This window comes from Periplaneta americana, chromosome 8, assembly GCF_040183065.1.
Source record: "Periplaneta americana isolate PAMFEO1 chromosome 8, P.americana_PAMFEO1_priV1, whole genome shotgun sequence".
Lineage (NCBI taxonomy): Eukaryota > Metazoa > Arthropoda > Insecta > Blattodea > Blattidae > Periplaneta > Periplaneta americana.
The window spans coordinates 8,410,395-8,433,033 of record NC_091124.1 but is presented as its reverse complement, the minus strand read 5'-3'; the positions used below and the strand labels follow the sequence as shown (position 1 = coordinate 8,433,033).

General features: G+C 35.0%; 1 protein-coding gene across 1 annotated transcript in view; it reads left to right on the top strand.

Annotated features, from left to right (window-relative positions):
- SMC1 (structural maintenance of chromosomes 1) overlaps window positions 1–14,641 on the top strand; it is a 54,445-nt gene extending 39,804 nt beyond the window's left edge. The window contains exons 22-24 of the mRNA XM_069832353.1: window positions 1,613–1,791; window positions 4,227–4,404; window positions 6,880–14,641. Of these exons, the coding sequence (XP_069688454.1) occupies window positions 1,613–1,791; window positions 4,227–4,404; window positions 6,880–6,957 (435 nt within the window). The 3' untranslated portion in view covers window positions 6,958–14,641. The remainder of the gene's footprint in view (window positions 1–1,612; window positions 1,792–4,226; window positions 4,405–6,879) is intronic.
- Window positions 14,642–22,639: the final 7,998 nt, after the last annotated feature.

Below are 22,639 nucleotides of genomic sequence, written 5' to 3'. Positions count from 1 at the left end.
CGTCTCGGCCTTCCCAAAGGTCTTTTTCCCCTCCGGCCTCCCAACTAACACTCTATATGCATTTCTGGATTCGCCCATACGTGCTACATGCCCTGCCCATCTCAAATGTCTGGATTTAATGTTCCTAATTATGTCAGGTGAAGAATACAATGCGTGCAGTTCTGTGTTGTGTAACTTTCTCCATTCTCCTGTAACTTCATCCCTCTTAGCCCCAAATATTTTCCTAAGCACCTTATTCTCAAACACCCTTAACCTATGTTCCTCTCTCAGAGTGAGAGTCCAAGTTTCACAACCATAAAGAACAACTGGTAATATAACTGTTTTATAAATTCTAACTTTCAGATTTTTTGACAGCAGACTGGATGATAAAAGCTTCTCAACCGAATAATAACAGGCATTTCTCATATTTATTCTGTGTTTAATTTCCTCCCGAATATCATTTATATTTGTTACTGTTGCTCCAAGATATTTGAACTTCTCCACCTCTTCAAAAGATAAATTTCCAATTTTTATAGTTCCATTTCGTACAATATTCTGATCACGAGACATAATCATATACTTAGTCTTTTCGGGATTTACTTCCAACCCTATCTCTTTAATTGCTTCAAGTAGAATTTCCGCGTTTTCCCTAATCGTTTGTGGATTTTCTCCTAACATATTCATGTCATCCGCATAGACAAGCAGCTGATGTAACCCGTTCAATTCCAAACCCTCTGTGTTATCCTGGACTTTCCTAATGGCATACTCTAGAGCAAAGTAAAAAGTAAAGGTGGTAGTGCATCTCCTTGCTTTATCCCACAGTGAATTGGAAACGTATCTGAGAGAAAGTGACCTATACGATCTCTGCTGTACGTTTCACTGAGACACATTTTAATTAATCGAACTAGTTTCTTGGGAATACCAAATTCAATAAGAATATCATATAAAACTTCTCTCTTAACCTCATATGCCTTTTTGAAATCTATGAATAACTGATGCACTGTACACCATGAGACCACTAAAGGAATTAAAGATGTAATTTTAATTAAGAGATAATGAAAATTTGAAATCAGTGTCTGTATGTTGATTCCGTGTTACTTCTGTTACCTTTAGAGTTTAGATTTGCGTATTTTATTTTACGTTCACAATAAACATACTGACTTCCTATTTTAGTTTTTTTTTATTTTAGTTGATTATTTAACGATGCTGTATCAACTACTAGGTTAAATAGCATCGATGAGATTGGTGATAGCGAGATGTTATATTTGGCGAGATGAGGCCTAGGATTCGCCATAATTACCTTGCATTTACATTACGGTTGGGGAAAACCTCGGAAAAAACCCAACCAGGTAATCAGCCTGTGCCTGAATGCAACTTCAGACCAGCAGGCAAGTGCCTTAACCGACTGAGCCACGCCAGTGGCCGACTTCCTATTACATGGGATTCAAGATTTTCTATCTGAGACAGTGGACAATATACTGTAACTCTAATAATGTGACATTCAGAGTCTGTTTGTTATATTTGTGTAATATAATCTACATTATAATCTTTGTTTCCGAATTGTCGTGGCCAAATGTGTATATAAATATTTTATATTAAAGACTATTTATATTTGTGTATTGCTTTTGAACAGAGTCTTGCCAAGAATCAGTCTGCACAAGCCTTTCTGGGTCCAGAGAATCCAGAGGAGCCGTATCTGGATGGTATAAACTACAATTGTGTTGCACCTGGAAAGAGGTTTCAGCCAATGTCCAACTTGTCTGGAGGAGAGAAGACTGTTGCAGCGCTGGCATTGCTGTTTGCAATACACAGGTAGATCTGATGATATCTTTCTGCTTTCCACCAACATTGTAGCCTTGGTAAGAAACTTGTTTAATTGCATCCTGTCTCCCCTCCATTTTATTATCAAAGTATAGGGTTATTCAAAAGTCAGGACACTGTTGAAGTTATTCAGATTTTTGTTAAAAATAACGTTATATAGAAATAGAAAAACCATTTCTTAGAAAGAAGATTGGAGTTAAACATCACAGTGCCCTGTAAACTATCATTCCAGATAATTGTTGGAAAATTTGAACGAAGCAGTTGCATGAGAGATTAAAAAGTAATACTAAATAACAGATAAATAAAAGAATCATCAGAATCTGTAGAACACAATGCAAATGCTTCATTGATGTTATAAAAGTTAAAATTTCTGTTGTAGAACATTACAGTGTGTAAAAAAAAGTTAATAGTATGCATGCTATTCAAGGTGGGCTCTAGGACATCATCCTCCCTGTGAAAGTTAGCAAACACATTCTATTTGCACTTGCCCAACAACTCTAATTTTATCATTTCAGTATCAAAGGTATGTTTCTCCATGTTCAGAGTACGTAGAGGAGATTAGGCAGTAACACAGTAACACTTGAACACAGAGACTCGTCATCCGAACATTTTTCGACCTGTAACATCATGATGCCATGACAAGTGCAAATGCTACCCCCCACTCCATTCGCATCCACGCTAGCAAAGAGACTGAACTCGAGTGAGTCCATCTTGAATATTTTGGAGTGGTGGTATAAAATTACAGCATTTTTTCTTTAAAGGAGTTATTTGAGTCTATTTGTCCAAATTATTTTCATTCAGAGAATAAAATATTGAATGCTGTTTACATTTTAAAAACATAAAAATTATCCCAAGTCAAGTATGTACCTCTAATAACTAAGATATTAAACTAGTGATGGGCAGAATCGATTACTCTGTTATCAAATAATATAAAGATTCGAAACATTTTTTTAAGTGAAAGTTATTGAATACTTTTATCATTGGCATAACGATTCAATTACTTACCTTGGTTGGTTGTTCTCGAGTAGTTCTCGGCAGGTTCTCACTTCTTGGTTATCCAACATTCAGTATGACGATGATAACAATAGCAGTGTATTGTGCAAGCACAGAAGTTTATATTTATTATTCTAATTACAAACTGTAGCTTCTGCAACTTCTGATAAAGATGATGTATTAATATGCCTGCGTTCTGTAATTAGACGAGAGAGAGAAAAAGGAGAGAGAGAGAGACGATCTGGAGCATCTTTATTGCATGCAGCTACCTCATGTTTATAGGCGAGATTAACTGAATGTTTACTATTGCTGAGCAATCTGTGTTCTTGAGATCTTCCTTCTCCATAATATTTCGTTCTGTTCTCATTCTCCACTTCTTGCAACATCTAGCATGTGAACAAAGTATTCGAATACTTGTTCATGATTCGAGATATACAGTATCTTGAGAACTTACAAGGATCAAATAATTAGTTTTTTTTTTTTTTTTGACGAGTTTAGAAACTGAGAGATGTTTCTCGACCTTAAAAAAATTGATAAATGTGTTATTTAAGGAACTGCATAGGAGAGGACAGATTAAATGTGCCAATAGATACTGTAACACAAAGGTAGCTGAAATTATTGACTTCAGTAAACTAGCTATAGGCAATTCCTGTGAGAAGAAACACCATAAGCATATAGAATTACATTTCAAATAATTAAAGTAAGCACATGTTCTAAATGTTTTTCATTCGAAAATTTAATATTTAAATTGACAATTTAAACTTTTATAACTGAGCCTCTCCATGACTAATATCCATGAGCTGCCACTGTTGCTAAGAATAATATCCTCTCACTTATATGCGGTAAAGGAGAAAGAAATAATGAAAATTTCTAATATGAGACATATAGCACAAAAAAAAAGTGAATAGCAGTACGAATATATAACAGATAAATTTCGCAATGTTGTAATTGTCTCAACAAATTTAATGTATGACATTCTTATACATATTCCTAAGAGGTTGCTAGGAATAATATCCACTCACATGTGATACAGGACACGATGATAATCAGGTCAATTAGGATAGTGCTAAACTGACCTTAGAACAAATTTCCTGGGGGCCAGAACCTGTAATTCCTATCTCCATGACAATAGTCAACACAATGTTATCCAACATTGTACAAAATTCACCAAACATTGGGTAAACAATATCACTTATCAACAAGGAAGGGCATGTTCACTAAAGACGGTCAGATTACATTTATTAATGTAAAATTCTATGACTAATCAGAGTTTTCACATTCGACCTCTCTGTAATTTGTTAACATTATATTCACGTTAGTAGTGACATATTGATGTCATTAACTTATGTTACAATGTTGAAATCTTAGGGTGTGTCTTATTTATGTAATAAACATAATCTGAAAGCTTGGTTTTCTTTCTTTTTCATCTATAGTTATCAGCCATCACCATTCTTTGTGCTGGATGAAATTGATGCTGCTTTGGATAACACCAACATCGGTAAAGTTGCGAGTTATATTCGAGACAAAACAGCTTCTTTGCAGACCATTGTTATTTCCTTGAAGGAGGAGTTCTACAGTCATGCTGATGCTCTCATAGGAATTTGTCCTGATGTAAGTATTGCTTTGATTTGCTTCAGGAGAATTAAGTTATTACTACTATACACAGGTTAGAGGTATATTGGCAAGCTACATAAGGTAGGCATCAGAAAAGCAACAATAAATTGTCATGAGAGATTTTAATGTTGCTTCTCCAAATTAGGTCTGTAACTGCTGTAACAATAAGGAAAGTTGTTGAAGATTTTGTTTATCGTCAGTGCGTTTCTCATAAAGACAGACAAGAAATAGTTCTCGAAAAGTGAAATTTCTTTCTTGTGTTATATTTTATTGTACAAGTTGATAAATAAAATAAATCAGAGTGTTCGGATTTTCAATTTTCGTTGGAAGGAACTTTTGAAGTGCTGCGAATCATCGACATTTTCTGCTCAGAATAATAGCAGATTTACAAGCCAGTAAAAAAATGAAAGAGAATGTTATTGACACTAGATTACATATTTTAAAAATGAGCTATGTTACATATAGGGTTACATACGTTAAAAGATATTTAATAACTCTGATGCATATGAATTTTTATTTTAGTAGGTTATTTTACGATGTTGTGTCAACATCTAAGGTTATTTAGCATCTGAATGAGATGAAGGTGATAATGCCGCTGAAATGAGTCCTGAGTCCAACGCTGATAGTTACCCAGCATTTGCTCGTATTGGGTTGAGAGAAACCCCGGAGAAAATCTCAACCAGGTAACTTGTCCCGACTGGGATTCGAACCCGGGCCACCTGGTTTCGCAGTTAGACTCGCTAACCGTTACTCCACAGGTGTGGATTTGCATATGAATAGCAGCCATGTAGGATTAAAGTATGGTGTAAATAGAAATAATGAATATTGCATATTGTATAATTATTTGATTCTCTTTCTTTTTTACCAAGTGAAAAATATTTGGTAGTTACTTTTGCTTAAATTGAGTGTCATCAAATGGCAAACACCTTCCTAGGACTTATGAATCCAAATATCTTGGAGTTATTTTCGATAGTAAGTTAACATGGAGCAACCATTTGAAATACATTTCTGAAAAAGCTCGTAAAAGATTCTCCCTCCTAAAAAGACTAGCAGGAAAGAAATAGGGATGCTCTAGGAATACTTTGAACACCACATACAAAATGTTTATACAGCCAGTGCTGACATACTGCGGAGAAATTTTAATTCCTTCACCTTTCATAAACGAAATAGAATATGTTCAAAACCAAGCTCTCAGGCTTATTACTGGTGGAATCAAAACAACTCCAATAGATTCTATGAGATTCCTCACTAATATTAACAGCATCAAAATGACAATAGAAGAAAAAGCACTGATTCAATATGAAAAACTTATCAGATTACCAGGAAACAATTGGCATTCATACAGTCCTCTCTGTAGATTGAAAACTCAAAAAAGTTTCATATCCATTGTTCAAGAATTAAAACAGAAAATCAATATCCCGAATTTAAAAGAAAACTTACAAATTAAACCAAACTCTTTAACTCTATTAAATATAGAATATAATCTAAATTTAACAGAAGAAATACTGAAATCAGAAGTAAACACTGAAATACTGAAACAATTGTCTTTAGAGACAATTAATATTAGGTACCCTCCACAAAACTGGCTTCATTTATACACCGACGGATCCTTGATCTCCAGAGAACAAGGTTACGGTGCAGGTGTTACGTGCTGTCTCTTCTCACTTTATAGATCACTTGGATATGGAAGAACAAGTTTTGATGGAGAAATCGTTGCAATAAGTGAAAGTCTCAGAAATCTTCTATTTCACATCAATAAATTTAAGAATGCAGTTATATTGTCAGACTCCAAAGCAGCTATTCTATCAATAGTCTCTAGACACACACCTTCATCTCAAACAGCAGAAATAACTAAAATGCTCTCTCAATTAATATCACTCAATAAAAGAATTGTATTCCAATGGATACCATCCCACTGTGGAATCCTGGGAAACGAGAATGCGGATGCTTTAGCAAAGAAGGGCAGCACTGCTACTTACAGACCTGTTACTAAATCTACATATTACTCTGTGAAAAGATTTATTAAATCTACATATTTAGACTTCAACAAACAAAACTTGATAACACAATCTCAAGGGAAAAAATGGAACTCTCTGCATCAAAATCCACAGTTAATTCCCGATTTACCACGAAAATCGTCTGTAGCTGCATTTAGATTGGCAATAGGCCATGATTGTTTGGCTAAACACCTGCATAGAATTGGAATATATCAGTCCCCTAACTGCCCATTGTGCAACTCAAACCAAGAAATGGATTCGGAACACCTCAAAATCTGTGCTCCAGTGGCTGGCCATGATAATATCTTTGAAAAATATTGGAGTGCAAGAGGTCAAATGACTTTATTGTGAAACGCCTGGCATTAGAAAACAACAACAACATAATTATTTGATACAAGTGATAGCATTTCTGTCTACTTTTGATACTTTGTGTAGAAAGGTTGGTCTCACTGTAACCTGAGTATTATTTTCACAGGTTGGAGAGTGCCTGATAAGCAAGGTCCTGACTCTGGACCTCACACAGTTCCAGTCTCATTTGGAAACCACTAAGTGAGACAGTGAAACGTCTCTTGGTGTGCATACGAACAGAACTTTGAGAAAGAATTTTCGAACAGTGCAGATTCCTTTTTCTACATTATTTTTATTTTTAAAGGAATACCTTCTCACAATAACGTGGAACAACTATAAATGTAAGGTAATCAGATTGCCAGCTGAACAACTTTTGACAGCTTGTTACACCAGTCGTCATAGCAGGACAGTTATTCAAAGGGTTTGATTATGATAAGATTACAGCTTGATGCTGAGCAAAATTTTTCTTTATTTCCGTCTTTTTTGTGTTTTTTTCTATCCTTGATTTCATTTTCTTTTTCCGTATTTCTTTACCTCTTTTCGTTTTTCTCCATTTTCTTCCTTTCTCATTTCTCTATTTTCTATTAAAATGCCCGTCATTTAAATAATTTGAGTATGGTTACCATGGTGATGTCATGGTTATATCTATGCATTTTTTTTTACCTTATTATGAAGTAAATTACTCTAAGGCCTATTTCACATCTACATAAATATTCCCGTAAACAAATGCACTGCTTCTTTTTGAAAAGTTTATGGTGCCTCACAAACATTTGCACACATCTTGAAAGTGTATCACTCCTACAAACATTCAGTAGCAAACACGTACCTGAGTAAAATAATTGGTTATGTATTTTTAGCATTCAAGAAAAATAAAAGGTGTTTGGTGAACACGTAAATTTCTACTAGTTAGTTCCGAATATGCCGAAAATATTCTAAAAGTCTTTAAAATTAAATGATGAAGATAGGTTCAGAAATTTTGCCAAAATGGCGCTAAGTCATTTTATACATTCCATAAACATGGAGTAGAATGTAAGTCCGCAATCAATGACAGTGTTGTTGGTACTTAACATAGTTTTAAGCATTTTATTAATATAAAGGAAAAAATGTAATGGCCCACATGCAATATAAGCTGTAGGCTACTCCATGCCATGAACTGCAACTAAACATCTGCCCGCAAACATGTCTAGACCTGCATGTTTGTGAATACACGTCTTTTTCATCTTGAGTTGGTATTTGTTTAAAAACTTGCAAATAGCTTTAAAAAAAAGTTTTTGTACAGTTTTAATAGTAATTTATGTGACAAGAGACTTAAGTAAGATTTTATTCATGTGTGGAAAATTTATCAAGTCTCGTGTTACATACAGTATTTCTTTCACTTCTAATATAAAAGTAATATTTCTGTGTAAATAATTTTTAATTGAAATTAAATATTAGGTTCATTTGTTATTGTTTGATTCAAAGCCAACTGTTGTCCATGGTTAGTTCAACTAAATATTATGTACAGTTGGCTATGATTTAAAGAACAGTAATGAAGACAACAATGTCAGTTGCGTTGGATACAGAATAAATAAATTAAAAATTTTTGTTCTTCGGAAGCATAATGTCATATAAAGAAGAAGTTTTCTTACCAGATGAAATCCTTTAGTCCATGCTAGTTCCGCAGAAATCTGCATCTGTTTATGAGAAAGAATATATATCTGAGTGTGTGTGTGTGTGTGCGTGTGCGTGTGCGTGTGCGTGTGCGCGTGCGCGTGCGTGCGTGCGCATGGGCGTGCGTGTGCTCGTGTTTTTTTTTTTGTGTGTTTAGTAATTGTTTTATATTTTAAATGCATTTCTAGGAGTAAATAAAATATCAACAGTGAATGAAACAAATTTTATTCAGTTTTGCATTAAAGTCATTGTTTAAGTTGCTATGAGTGACTAAACAAAGCCCTCTTTACGTATAAGCAGTGGAAAAATAAAATTTGTATAGATTTGTATGTTTGCAGGTATTTATATGTAGGTGTGGACTAGGTCTAAGAAATATTGAACCGGACTGCTGTGAAGGTGTTGGTTTATATAGCGTTTTTAAAAAAATAAGAAGTAATTTTCATTGCTCATATTTTCTATACAATCTTAAAAATTCTGAAACTGGTTTATTACACAGGAAATGGGACTTTTTGCATTGCCATGACAAGTTTGTTTCTGATTGTTCTGGTGGTCGTGTTATCAGTATGCACTTTCCTGTAACTTGGCCAGATATTAATCCAGCAGATTATTGGTTGTGGGGCTGTCTGAAGAAAAGAGTATTCGTGAGCAAACCTACGACAATTGATAAGTTGAAAAACTCCATTACAGACACTGTGGTATATATTCCAGGACACGAACTCAAAGCTGCTGTATACAGCATTGAAGAGAGGCTGTTACTTGTATAAGAACAAAATTGTGGACACATACAACATCTATGATAAAGTTATGGCAATGGTTGGTGAAGGAAAAAGTCCCGTTTCGTGTAGAAGAGTTGAATTAAGAATAATGCCTTCACCTTTATAGCTCGTATATGGATGGGGATATTTTAATAAATCAGATGCAGAAGTAATCCTTAGAATGTGCCCTTTAATTACCTTAATTCATTTTTCAACATTATCACCAGACAACTGGATACACTTCTTCCAATAATGAACGAGTTTTGTGAAACCGTCACAGAAGAAGCCTAAACTCTGATTCCGGAACCAGTTTGTCACAATCCTTTCACTTTCTTCATCAGATGCATAGTGCTGTCCTCGAAGATCTTCCTTAAGTTTCGGGAATAGATGGAAGTCACAGGGTACCAAGTCTGGACTGTAAGGTGGATGCTGTAGGGTGGCAAGATTCGATCTCTGAAGTTCTGCTGTGGTGGCACGTGAAGTGTGTGTCCTTGCATTGTCGTGCTGCAGGATAACATTTCCCTTTTCTGATTCTTGTAGCAACTTTTCTCTGAGTGATGTGGTGATCGTCTTGAATCAGTCTGTCAACTTTTTCCCTATGAAACTCGCTGGTTCTGTCACAGGACGCCCAATTCTTTGCTTGTTATGCAGGTCAGATGTTCCCACCTTTCCTTCTTTACACCTACTGGCCCAACGACGCATAGTGCTCACATCAACACAGTCACCATAAACAACTTGCATTCTTCGATGAATATCTGTTGGAGGGACGTCCTCTGCTGTCAAGAATTCAATGACAACATGTTGCTTATATCGCATTGACTGAGGGTCTGCATAGGGTTTCATTCTATACAGTGTAACAACACAACCGTTCATTGACGTAACTTCCTGCTAACTGTGGCATCAGAGGGGAGTCTAACGAACATTCCAGTACCAGTTGCATGCCAGTGCTGCCATCTGTTGCCGCGTTATGAAAGTGGAGGCATTACTTTTCATTCAATCCTCATGCCAGTACCAGAATTTTTAAGATTGTGTAAAAAATGAAGAAAATATGAGCAATTAAAGTTACCTCGTACTTCGTGAAACTGTATAATATTAAACATTCATACTATATCGTTTTCCTCTGATTGAGGTTCTGGCTGATATGTACATCTATTATCAGGGAATACATCTAACTTGACGATATGTCATAGGAAGAACAATTGTTTGTATGCCTCTGAAGTCTGATTAGTGTAATTGGCTATGTATGCAATGGAGGGAGAAAGGAACTGGCCACCCTACCCCATTATCTCCTGGTCTAATTGCCTCATAAGTAGTGCCTTCTTGATATCACTTGTGAGGTTCTGACAGTTGACTAAACACAACACAAGCACTATGTTGTTAACTGTTTCTGACGTGACTACATCTTGTTTCATTCTCTATCTAATTATTGGATAAGATATATTTGGATTATTACAGTTGAGAATTTGATATTTAAATATCAGAACCCTTATACTGGGTGTTCATTTCAAAGTGTGTCATGACGTCACTGTTGTGAGTCAGCGATTTGAAGCGAGTTTCAGCTTTTATGTCAGAGAAGTTGCCTATTAATCAAGGCGTTCAATCAGAACTTGAGAACGTGTACGGTATAACTTGAACGTCGTAGCAACAGATGGCGGTCTGTACGGTATGTGTGCTACCATAACCTCTTTTGAACTGTGTTTTGCGCGGGCAAGTCATACGCTGGCTATTTGTTATCATCGGTTGCGTACCGCAACATTCCAAACACAAATCAAATGCTCCGTGTCCATGTTGACCATCCAAGTTAATGTCAACAAATACTGTACGTAAGTAATCGTCTTGACCCTCTCCCCATATCCCGACAGTAAGAAAAGAACTCACCTCAGTACGTGTTTCCAAACAGTTCACATTCCTGCCACTACCGGCGTTACCGTATGTATCAGTAAGTTCTCTTCTGAATGAACGCCGTACTTGCTAGGCAACTTCTCTGGCACATAGGTAATACACCTCTGCAGAAGTGTAGGAAGATTGAATTCTCTAGGCTCATTGGCTAACCATATGACGACATACAGCGAGCCATGACACACTTCGAACTGAACACCCAGTATAGTGATTTTTTTACAATAACTTTTTTTTATTATGTAACTAGTCTTTGTTGGAGGTACAGACGGGAGAAAAAAAAATGTCATAGGCATTTCGCTCCAATCTTTATTTAATAAACCTCATAGTTTTTCACGCAATCCGTTTTGCCCCATTATTTAATAAAATTATTGGATATACTCTATTTGGATTATTACAGTTTAAAGTTTGTTATACATCACAAACCATATAATAGGGACTTTTTTACAGTAACTTTTTTTTTTACATGACTACGTTTTTATTAGAAGTACAAACTAAAATTAAAAGCCACATTTTATATGCCTCGTGGTTTTTCACACAGTTGACGTTGTTCCAGTCTCTATGTAATTATTAGGTAGTGTGTTTGAATTATTACAATTCAAAGTTTGATAGGTAAAGATCAAATTATTACAATTTAAAGTTTGATAGGTAAAGATCAAAAGCCATATATAACAATTTTTACAATAACTAGTTTTCTTACAGCTGTATTGAAATTAATGAGTGGTACTGTACTTGCTGATAAAATTGGCAGCACTGCAGCACCCAACTCATTTCTTGACCACCTGTCATATTCTCATAACCAACTCTCTAATATACTGTAATATTATTTATACCTTACTTACTTACTTACTGGCTTTTAAGGAACCCGGAGGTTCATTGCCGCCCTCAAATAAGCCCGCCATTGGTCCCTATCCTGAGCAAGATTAATCCAGTCTCTACCATCATATCCCACCTCCCTCAAATCCATTTTAATATTATCTTCCCACCTACGTCTCGGCCTCCCCAAAGGTCTTTTTCCCTCCGGCCTCCCAACTAACACTCTATATGCATTTCTGGATTCGCCCATACATGCTACATGTACTGCCCATCTCAAACGTCTGGATTTTATATTCCTAATTATGTCAGGTGAAGAATACAATGCGTGCGGTTCTGCATTGTGTAACTCTCTCCATTCTCCTGTAACTTCATCCCTCTTAGCCCCAAATATTTTCTAAGAACCTTATTCTCAAACACCCTTAACCTCTCTCAAAGTGGGAGTCCAAGTTTCACAACCATACAGAACAACTGGTAATATAACTGTTTTATAAATTCTAACTTTCAGATTTTTTGACAGCAGACTAGATGACAAAAGCTTCTCAACCGAATAATAACAGGCATTTCCCTTATTTATTCTGCGTTTAATTTCCTCCCGAGTGTCATTTATATTTGTTACTGTTGCTCCAAGATATTCCAATTTTTCCACCTCTTCGAAGGATAAATCTCCAATTTTTATAGTTCCATTTCGTACAATATTCTCGTCACGAGACATAATCATATACTTAGTCTTTTCGGGATTTACTTCCAACCCTATCGCTTTACTTCAACTAGAATTTCCGCGTTTTCCCTAATCGTTTGTGGATTTTCTCCTAGCATATTCACGTCATCCGCATAGACAAGAAGCTGATGTAACCCATTCAACTCCAAACCTTGTCTATTATCCTGAATTTATTTATTTATACCTATCAATTAAAATATAACTTAACAACAAAAGTGAATAATTTTACAGCATTACATTTTTTATTGTATTGAGTTATAACCTCAGTTCTTTTGTTGAAAGTAAAAATGCATCAGTGCTGATGATTTGTTGAGGTTACAGCTCTTAATCTACGTCTTGTCTGCACAACTGTTAACTAGTTGCTTCTTTATTAGCTGTCTATAGAAGTGGGTTCTGCTGAGAGATAGAGAAAAAGATAAACGTAAGTAAATGTAATATATGACAATTTTAGTAGTCTGTGTCGTCATTGTTCTAAAGTACAAGGAAGTAAACTCCATAGAAATTATGCTGATGGCATAGAATACAATTAAATTGATTTGTATTTCATCGAGTTGGAGTAAACCATTATGTAAAATGTGAACATTTTCGAGGAAGATAAATCATTGTCAGAATGTTATCGTATTCTTTGATTTCCTTTTTAATAAATATATTCCAGTAATCTTCAGAGTGTCTGTCTAAACCTACTTCACTGTACAGAGTGCAAGTACTCAGATCAATTTTATGGGACTGGCTCAGTCAGGCTTGATGGCTTATTGAAGAGGGTGTGATGTGTTAGATTTGTAACAAACAGACAATGAGCAGTTGCAACTCATGGTTTTAAAATAGGGGAGGGCTGTAAATGAGCATAGTATCATCTGTAAATTGTTCCGAGCCCTGGGAGTTGCATATTTATTAATTTGTTTACTCCTATTTTTTTCTCCTTATGAGTTAATTAAAAAAGTAGTTACTTTTTTCTGGAGACTGACGTAATATCAAAATTTTTCCCAAAATATGAAATAAATATTTCTGTGTTAAAATAGCTTTATTTCTAAATCATTTGGAGTAGGTTTACATCATTTGCAAAACAAGCCTTTAGAGATTGTGAAATGATTAAATAGAGAATTATTTTTACTTTTTATTGCAATATTTTAGTTCCAAGTTTTACCCCATTCTGGCAGATAACTGTATAGTTAGACTCTTTCTCAAGGGATTGTGAGTTTTTTTTAATTACATGAAATAAATGAAAAAAAAATTGTTCATATCAAAGAAAAAAATATTTCTTAAGATAAATGATTATATATACAGAATTATTTTTACTTTTGTTTGCAATTTTAGTCCAAGTTTTTACCTCATTCAGGCAGACGACTGTACACTTAGACTATTTCTTAAAGGACTGTGGGCTACCAGGTAAATGCCATCTGCCTTTCACTGTTATAGATCGAATGCAGCTGTCGAGGAATTAGTGTGCAGTTTGTGAAGGCAAAAAGTAGAGAGAATTGCTCTTGATCCATCTGTTTCTTTTGGCTGCCTCAATCTTAACTCGGTTATATAGTATGTTTATGTTTTGGACTTTGTTTCACCCTTTCTTTGGACAGTGATAGACAGTTGCTTTTCATTAATAATGATGGGTAAAATTGGACTGAATACTTGGTAGTGACAAAAATGTGATTCATTAAAATGTCCGGTCTTAATTGTTTTAGAATTTAAATTAATTTAAAACTTGAATAATTGTTTATTATGTGCTTTATTGTCAATTTACTTCACGTGAAAAATAAATTTTTATACATAATAAACTGTGTACAGAATCTTAACTTTTACTATATTTCTTTGAATATAAGATTTAAATTTTTTTGGGCTAAGCATCTCAACTCTCCCCCTTAACCTTTGTTATATGCTCAAGATGTATCAGCAGTTTCATTTCAACTAGTGGTCTTTAAATAAATAAGTTATTTAGAGCATTGAATTTATGGTTTTATGCTAAGAGAACTAAACATGTTGGTCTTTTATGTCTGTAATTTTGATCTACTTTTAGATGTTGTTAATTACATTTTGTAATAAAATATCAGTCTAATGTATTGGTCGTTTAATGTATATTTATTGCCAAATCTTACACATTTTATCGGCAATAAATATCAAATAAGAAAGATGCGTATATTCAAGTAAATGTAGTATTCTTATTTTTTTTTAAGAAAGGAAAGGAATTTTATACTTACCAGCAGTTGGGACACTTACTGTTACTGAGTCATTCAACTAGGCCAGCAAGAAAGGAGTAAAATCATCAAGAGAAACTCTTATGATCTGTATTATGTTACAAATTCAGATGGGTCAAAAGAACTGCTATGGAGGGCTTTGGGTTGAAGACTATTATTCTGTATGTACTGTGTCACGTAAGTAATAAGAAATTTATGCATTATTCAAGTTAAGCTGTTTATAAATTTTAGCAGATTTATCTATCACGTGTATATGTGTTGAAATCACTTGGCTCTAATAAATTAAATTTTTTGTGACTTATAAGTTCCAGATACTGCGAGGGGATTTCCATACTGATTTACACTTTCAAATTTCCCACCATCCACAGTCCGCCATTTGGCTTGTCATTACATTGCAAGTAGTATATTGGTCTGCCTGCATGTGGCAGCACGATACAGGGGAGTTTAATTCCTGCAAAATAACGGTGCATTTCACCAACCGCTGTCATGTGAGTGGACAGCGTGGAGAGTAATCTTCAAGGACAGTGTGGACGACTTGGTTCCTGTGGAAAGAGGGTGTAAACACTGCAGAATATATTCACAGGCGATTGGTGGCAGTGTGTGGTGAGCATGCACCGTCACGGAAAATCGTGTATAACTGGGTGTGTGCCTAGAAACGTGGCCTCACATCAACAGAGAAGGGAACCAGTTCTGGAAGGAAAGTGACTGTGTCAACACCAGTCAACATCTCTAGAGTGGAGCGGCATATTCTGGAGAACAGGTGCATCACATTCTGGGAACTGGAGGGGGCCACAGGACTTGCCAGGTCCCTCTGCACCACATAGTGCACGAACATCTTAAGATGGGGAAGGTGTCTGCCAGGTGGGCCCCCAAGTCCCTGACTGCAGCACACAGACAAAGCGCAAAGATGGGCAATGATCTCCTTCACTGCCACCAATCACCTTGAATATCTGCAGTGTTTACACCCGCTGTCCACTCACTTATTGACAGAGTTGGAGAAATACGCTGTAGTTTACAGGAATTACACTCCTCAGTATCGTTCTGCCACGTATGAACAGACCAATGTACTACTTGCTTGCAACTGTAATGACAAGCCAAACGGCAAACCATGGATGGTGGGAAATTTTGAAAGTGTAAATCAATATGGAACGCCCCTCATATTTCCTTAACAATATAGTCTAGAATTTTTTATAATTGCAATACTTACTTACTTACTTACAAATGGCTTTTAAGGAACCCGAAGGTTCATTGCCGCCCTCACATAAGCCCGCCAGCGGTCCCTATCCTGTGCAAGATTAATCCAGTCTCTATCATCATACTCCACCTCCCTCAAATCCATTTTAATATTATCCTCCCATCTACGTCTCGGCCTCCCTAAAGGTCTTTTTCCCTCCGGTCTCCCAACTAACACTCTATATGCATTTCTGGATTCGCCCATACGTGCTACATGCCCTGCCCATCCCAAACGTCTGGATTTAATGTTCCAAATTATGTCAGGTGAAGAATACAATGCGTGCAGTTCTGCGTTGTGTAACTTTCTCCATTCTCCTGTAACTTCATCCCGCTTAGCCCCAAATATTTTCCTTAGCACCTTATTCTCAAACACCCTGAACCTATGTTCCTCTCTCAGAGTGAGAGTCCAAGTTTCACAACCATACAGAAGAACCGGTAATATATAATTGCAATACTAAGTAAGAAAAATAGATAACATTCCATAAGGGAACTATTAAATAATAATAGTTTTTGTGACTTAAAAATCCAAGATACCATTTTTTTTTTTGTAATTACTGTATCCTGATCAAGCAGCTCCAAAAACTAGGCAAGGAAATAGTTCTGCAATGGGTTCCAGCACACTGCAGCATTGCAGGTAATGAATTGGCGGATCAACTAAGAAAGGCTCCACCCTAATACAAAAACATATTACTCAAAAATCATTTATTTCTGTTAAATTCAATAAAAAAATTCCAATACAAACAAACATTTTTGAACAGAATAAAGAAATCAGCTAAAGATAAATCATGGGAACCCCTCCTCAGAAATTTAAACATCATCTCTGAAGAACCAAGAAATTCAGCAATGGCAGCCTTCCGCCTTCTAACCGGGCATGATTGTTTGGCAGCTCATTTATATAGAATCGGCATCTCCCTCTCACCCATTTGTGTTTTATGTGGAAAGAACGTAATCGTGGATAAGTACCATCTGGAAAATTGCGAAGCTGTGTCTGTTTATCTCAACAGCACAGAAAAATACTGGATTGCAAGATGGCTGATGGCTTCATTGCCATGATACCAGAGCATTGGCTACCAACACAGGTAATTTCTTTTATAATACTTAGTGATGAAAATAGGTGACAGCTCATAATGAGCTCATGTACAAACTTCCTTTCAAACTGTGCATATACAGTGCGATTCTTACGGCTGTACAAACAGTTCCTGCATGCCAACTCCCGACAAGTGACAACGCAAGAACTGAGACCACACCATGCACTTAAAGGGGGAGAAAAAACCTCTTACTCCACAATGTGCAGCTACAAATCCCAGTGAAACGTAGTTTTCAGTGTGACTTTCTCGCCATTGACTATGCAATAACAGCAGGGCACTGGAGGTTTATTATTTTCATATCTTTGCACACCAAGCAGACCTCAGTTTTCATCAGTGCTTTTCATAACACATACGTTTATTCTTGTTATGATCAATGGCTTTTCATCGAACTACGGAGCAGCATATTTCGTGTATTGTAAGTTCTATAAGTACAAATCTGCAGGAAAAGTTACAAGAGAGTTTGTTGAACAATTTCATGGAGTGCGAATTCCAAAGCATTCTGGGGTTCATAAACCAGTGCATAAATTCAAAATAAGTTTCGATAATGAGTAAAAAAGTCGGAGAACTCTTGCTGTGCTAACACATGAAGGATTCAGTTAGCAGAGGAATTGCAAGAATTCTCGAGGATGAATAGGAACATCACCTCATGCTACAGCGCCTTGTGTCCACGCTGATGGAGAACATTTTGAGCACTCGCTGTAATGTGGTAAGTTAGATTAATTTTTTTAAATTTCATTTATTGATAACTGTTCTTTTGTTCTGTGAATGCACATTGTATAGTCTGTGTCTTCTTTCTCCGTGCATACACATACATTAGAAACAAAACTATACACATAATTTGAATAAATACGCGTATATTTAACTTACATAAAATTATTTACAGTCAAAAGGTATGCTGTTAGCTGAATGATTACAGCATTGACATGTCACTGGACAGATCAAGATTAGCCAAAGATAAATTTGTGATTAGAGATGTATGACAGGTTTCCTAAATGTATTCCTCTTTCTCCAGTATTTCTCTATAAATTTCTTACCATTAACCACATGTAGGATCAACAAATCATACACATACACATTTTTATGAAGTCAGCATTGCCAGTTTTAATGAGCGTATCTGAACCTAGGCAGAAATTTGAGGAAAAATATTAGATAATTTCTTATTACTTTCATTGAAAATATTTATTTTTAAATGTGTAAACGAAAACAATAGTGCTCAAACAAAAACTTGCATCTTATTGATAATGAATTACTTTTCTAAATATTAAAGAAAAGATAGTGGAAAGTGTCTTATTTTAATTTTGAGTCATATTCAGCCAAAATATTTTCTCTAGAACCAGCCATTGCTATCTTTTTTTGAGCTTGACCAACTTAAAATATTTATGCTAGGACCACAACTGTTGCTGGAGAAAAAATTACATGGACCTGTCGAGAACATCTGAGTATGAAGCGTTACAGCATCATATTATATGCAAGTGTATTATTTCATTATTAACTCTTTGTATTCGAATTGTGTAATTAGGACAAGTAGATGAGCTTTCTTTTTAAATATTGTTGATAATGGTGGTGGTAGTAGTATTTTATCCAAATATTTATTTTTATCTTTCCAACTTCATTACTACTTAATGCTACAGATTATTTTGAGGAAGAACATGTTTCTTTTTTCTCAGATGTTTTAGGATGATACATCAAAGCCAGTGAAATAGATTACAGATAAATGGTACTATGTACTAAGCATGTAACTATTTAAATAACTTAATTTTAACTTATTTTCAATCATTAAAATATTATAATGCATCGATTCTTTTAAATATATAAAAATTCCTTTATCAAGACATCCGACTGCCTTGGCATTGTCTATAGAGGTCCAGAATAAAATAACAATTTTACAATCATCAGGTCAGAGAGAAGTAATAAAAAAATCACAATGTAAATTAACAATGAAATTTAGAGATTAGGTATTACATAAATGGTTATGCAATATTCCTTCTTTACTCTAGGACAGTGGTTCCCAAATGTTTTGAAGGCGCGACCCACTTTTGGGCAAGACTTCTTTTTGCGACCACCTCTATTGAACTGGTAGGGTACTTAACCCCTTTCGAAAAATACAAATAACTTAACTGTAAAATCGAAAACCACGATAATTTTATTCGGAATTAGTGAAACCACCCAAAGAACCAAAATAGAAAAATATAGTCCAATAATGACATGAAATATTACATGAAGATCATTTGTAGTAGCCTACTTTGCTGTTATTTTCCAACACTTACATACTTTGAATGGAATGAGTTTTCGAGGCCAAGATGTTAGCATAATAATAGCCAGGGATAAAAATCAAAGGATTTATAAAGAAACTTGATTTCTGGTCAGTATCATATGACAAAAAGGAATGTGATGGATTTCAGTGCATTAAAGAACTCGTGGAAAATTTAGCGAAGTGTGATACGGCAAATACTGAGTTTTTTAAATTAAGTTTGCACAATTCTAAACAATTTTTTAGTATTTTCTAGAAGACACTCAGAACAATACAACAGTTACAGATGGGTACTAAATCCATTTTTAGAAAGTTGCTTTCAACTAACTGATTTAAAAAAAAAAGAAATAAATTTAAATATGTACGTATCTACTGATGGACTGTTAAAACTAGGCTTTTTTCGCAGAGTGTAGACCAATTGAGGACTCTTTTTGCAAAACTTGCTAACTGAAAAAACTAAATTTTACAGAAGAGACAAAACACTGTAGTAAGCAAATTTTTCTGCTAACTCTCATATAGGAGAAAGCAAGTTTTGAAAAAACGATCACACTTTGACACACTACAATGAAGAGAACTAATCCAATTTTACTAAGACGCCTTTAACATCATGTAGAGGCCTGCCTTATATTAACGAATCCATCAAAATCTCAATTTTCCAGTTAGCAAGTTTTGCAAAAATGGTCCTCAATTATGGATCAAAAGAGTGCATGAATATCTTGAGATTGCAAAAGAATTCTTAAATTTTTTTAACATTTGCAACATCATATTTATGCAAAATAAGCTTCATCAAAACAAAGAATAGAAATTTCACTGGACTTGAAAGTGATACAGTGGATCTCCACAAATAGATACAGCAATGGTCCGTGTGTGAGACGAGGTACGAACTCTGTCTTTCTACGGAGTACTGCGGACATTGGCAAACATAAGGGCTGTACAATGTTTTTTGTGGCGTGCGGACCAAATCATAATAATCAACGTACATAATTTTAAATATATTGTAATATATGCAAAATATATAACAAAACAACTTCGTCATTAAGTATAATACACGTGATACATTTGAAACATAAAACCACTTCTGGAGGAAAAACTTTAAATGAATCTGCATACAGGGCTTTCATTTCAAAACTTTCCACTCTAAATAACTAGTTATTTAAATTGTATTCAATTTAAACACAAAAAAAAAAACACGTACATTTAGATATTGAGGGGGAAGCCTTAAACCAGGCTAATTGCATTTTAGAGTTCTCCTGCCCCCACTTTGAAATTTCAGATGGCACCCCTATATTTTTATGCTTAAGTATGAAAGAGCATTCAATTATTTATACACCTCATTCATTTGTTCTCGCATCTTTTCTTTCGTCACTTGGCAACCTGGATTGTTGATTAGAGCTGAAGAGAATGAAGCTACAAAAACTTATTGAGCATTTCATGTAATAGTTGTGTTTGTGTATTAAATTATTTTAAAATGGTGTATACCATTCAAGAGAGAACATAAATCATCATTGATTAAATTGTGAAAATTACACAAAATAAGCTGTATTTTCATACTACAATTAACTGGTAATAACAAAGCTTCTTATAATCACTACAGAATGCCTCGTATTTAGATTAATTTTGTTTTATCCCATGCACTGTTCTGATCGAAATGTCAAATTCTTGAGCAATGGCTCAGATTGATTCACCTTTTTTTAAACCGTTCCAATATTTGTAACTTCTGCTTCAACATAAGCACACATATTTTGTTCCCTGCCATGCTACCACCGTGTACGAGTTTCTGCACACTACTGCATTGGTTCAACTGGTTAGCCCTGTGCAGCACGGGACAGGATGCGTTGACGCACCTTTTATCATGAAGTATACAAGAGTAAGAATCTATTTGTGGAGTTGCACTGTATCATATTTATCAAATACAGAGTCCAGATTTGAGAGATACTTTCTGAAAAACAGGCATATTTGTAACATAAATAAAATTATTTTTTACTTTACTGTAGAACTACTGAAACTTTTTTTATGTTGAATGTTGTACAAGTTTCTGAACACACATTAAGTGTTTGTTAATAAGGCGTTTTTTTTATTTTATTTTGTAAATCGTCTCACGGCCTCCAGTTTGGGAACCATTGCTCTAGGAGATTTCTTATTTCCAGTAAGTTAAAATGTAAAAATTCTGATTTGCGATAAAATTACTTTAAAGTTTATAATATGCATTCTGAATTTGTAGTAACCACTTATAAACTAAATTTCTAACTTAGGGTATGTACACATTGGAGCGACGATAAACGATAAAAGAAGCAGTGATGCTATATCAGGGAGAATTGAAGCATGCATTGTCATTGAGGTGTGCATATTGGAACAACGATAAAAGCGAAGATACACGATAAAAGCGACGAAAAAGAAAAGTTCCATTTTCTTCACTCTTGTCGTTTATATGATCTCTGATTAAGATAATATTAATCTGTATAATTACCGGTAATTATCAATATATCCGAATATTAATCGATTTATTATTATTTCGGCGTATTAAATTAATTATTGTAGATATTGGCAAATTGATCAGTTGTGTATTTATTCGTCATATGTTATGTGATCACAAGAACCAATCACAACACAACGAATTTATACTATCTTCGGGATGACAAACAGTTGAATTTTGTACGTATTTAAGTTACATTAACCTTGAATTTAGCAGCTGATATTTTCTATATATCTTCTTTCATTAAATGGATGCATAGAATATCTTCTACTGATAAAACAAAATGTTCGCTTCCGCGACCTCGTTGCTCCGATATGAACACTTGATTCTTTGATAATACCAAAGCGTCGCTAGATCATTTCTCTTATCGTTTATCGTTGCTCCAACGTGTACGTACCCTAAGAATAAAGAAATCATGATGAAATCTTCACTATAGTATTCCTCAAGAAACCGTAAATATTTTGACATCATATTAAAAGAGAAATGAAGAAAATGACCAAAACTCAATAGCAGATCCCCTTAAATGAATATGACTTTTTTTTTCCCCCCTAAATGTTGATACCAATTTCATCTGTACTCGTATATTTATCCTGTCCATTATATTTGAAATGTTTAATTATTCACATATTAATTTGTTTTGTGTCCCAAAGGTCTATAACCATGTCACTGTTATTTCCTCCATGGCTTCTCTTTTTTTTTAGGTCTTAAGCTGACTGCGTGTACATTCTACATACCTGCGGCCAATGACATGATGCGCATGTTTTAATGTAGTCGAGCTGCAATGTGGTTGGCTGCCAGAAATAATAATGACGTGGCTA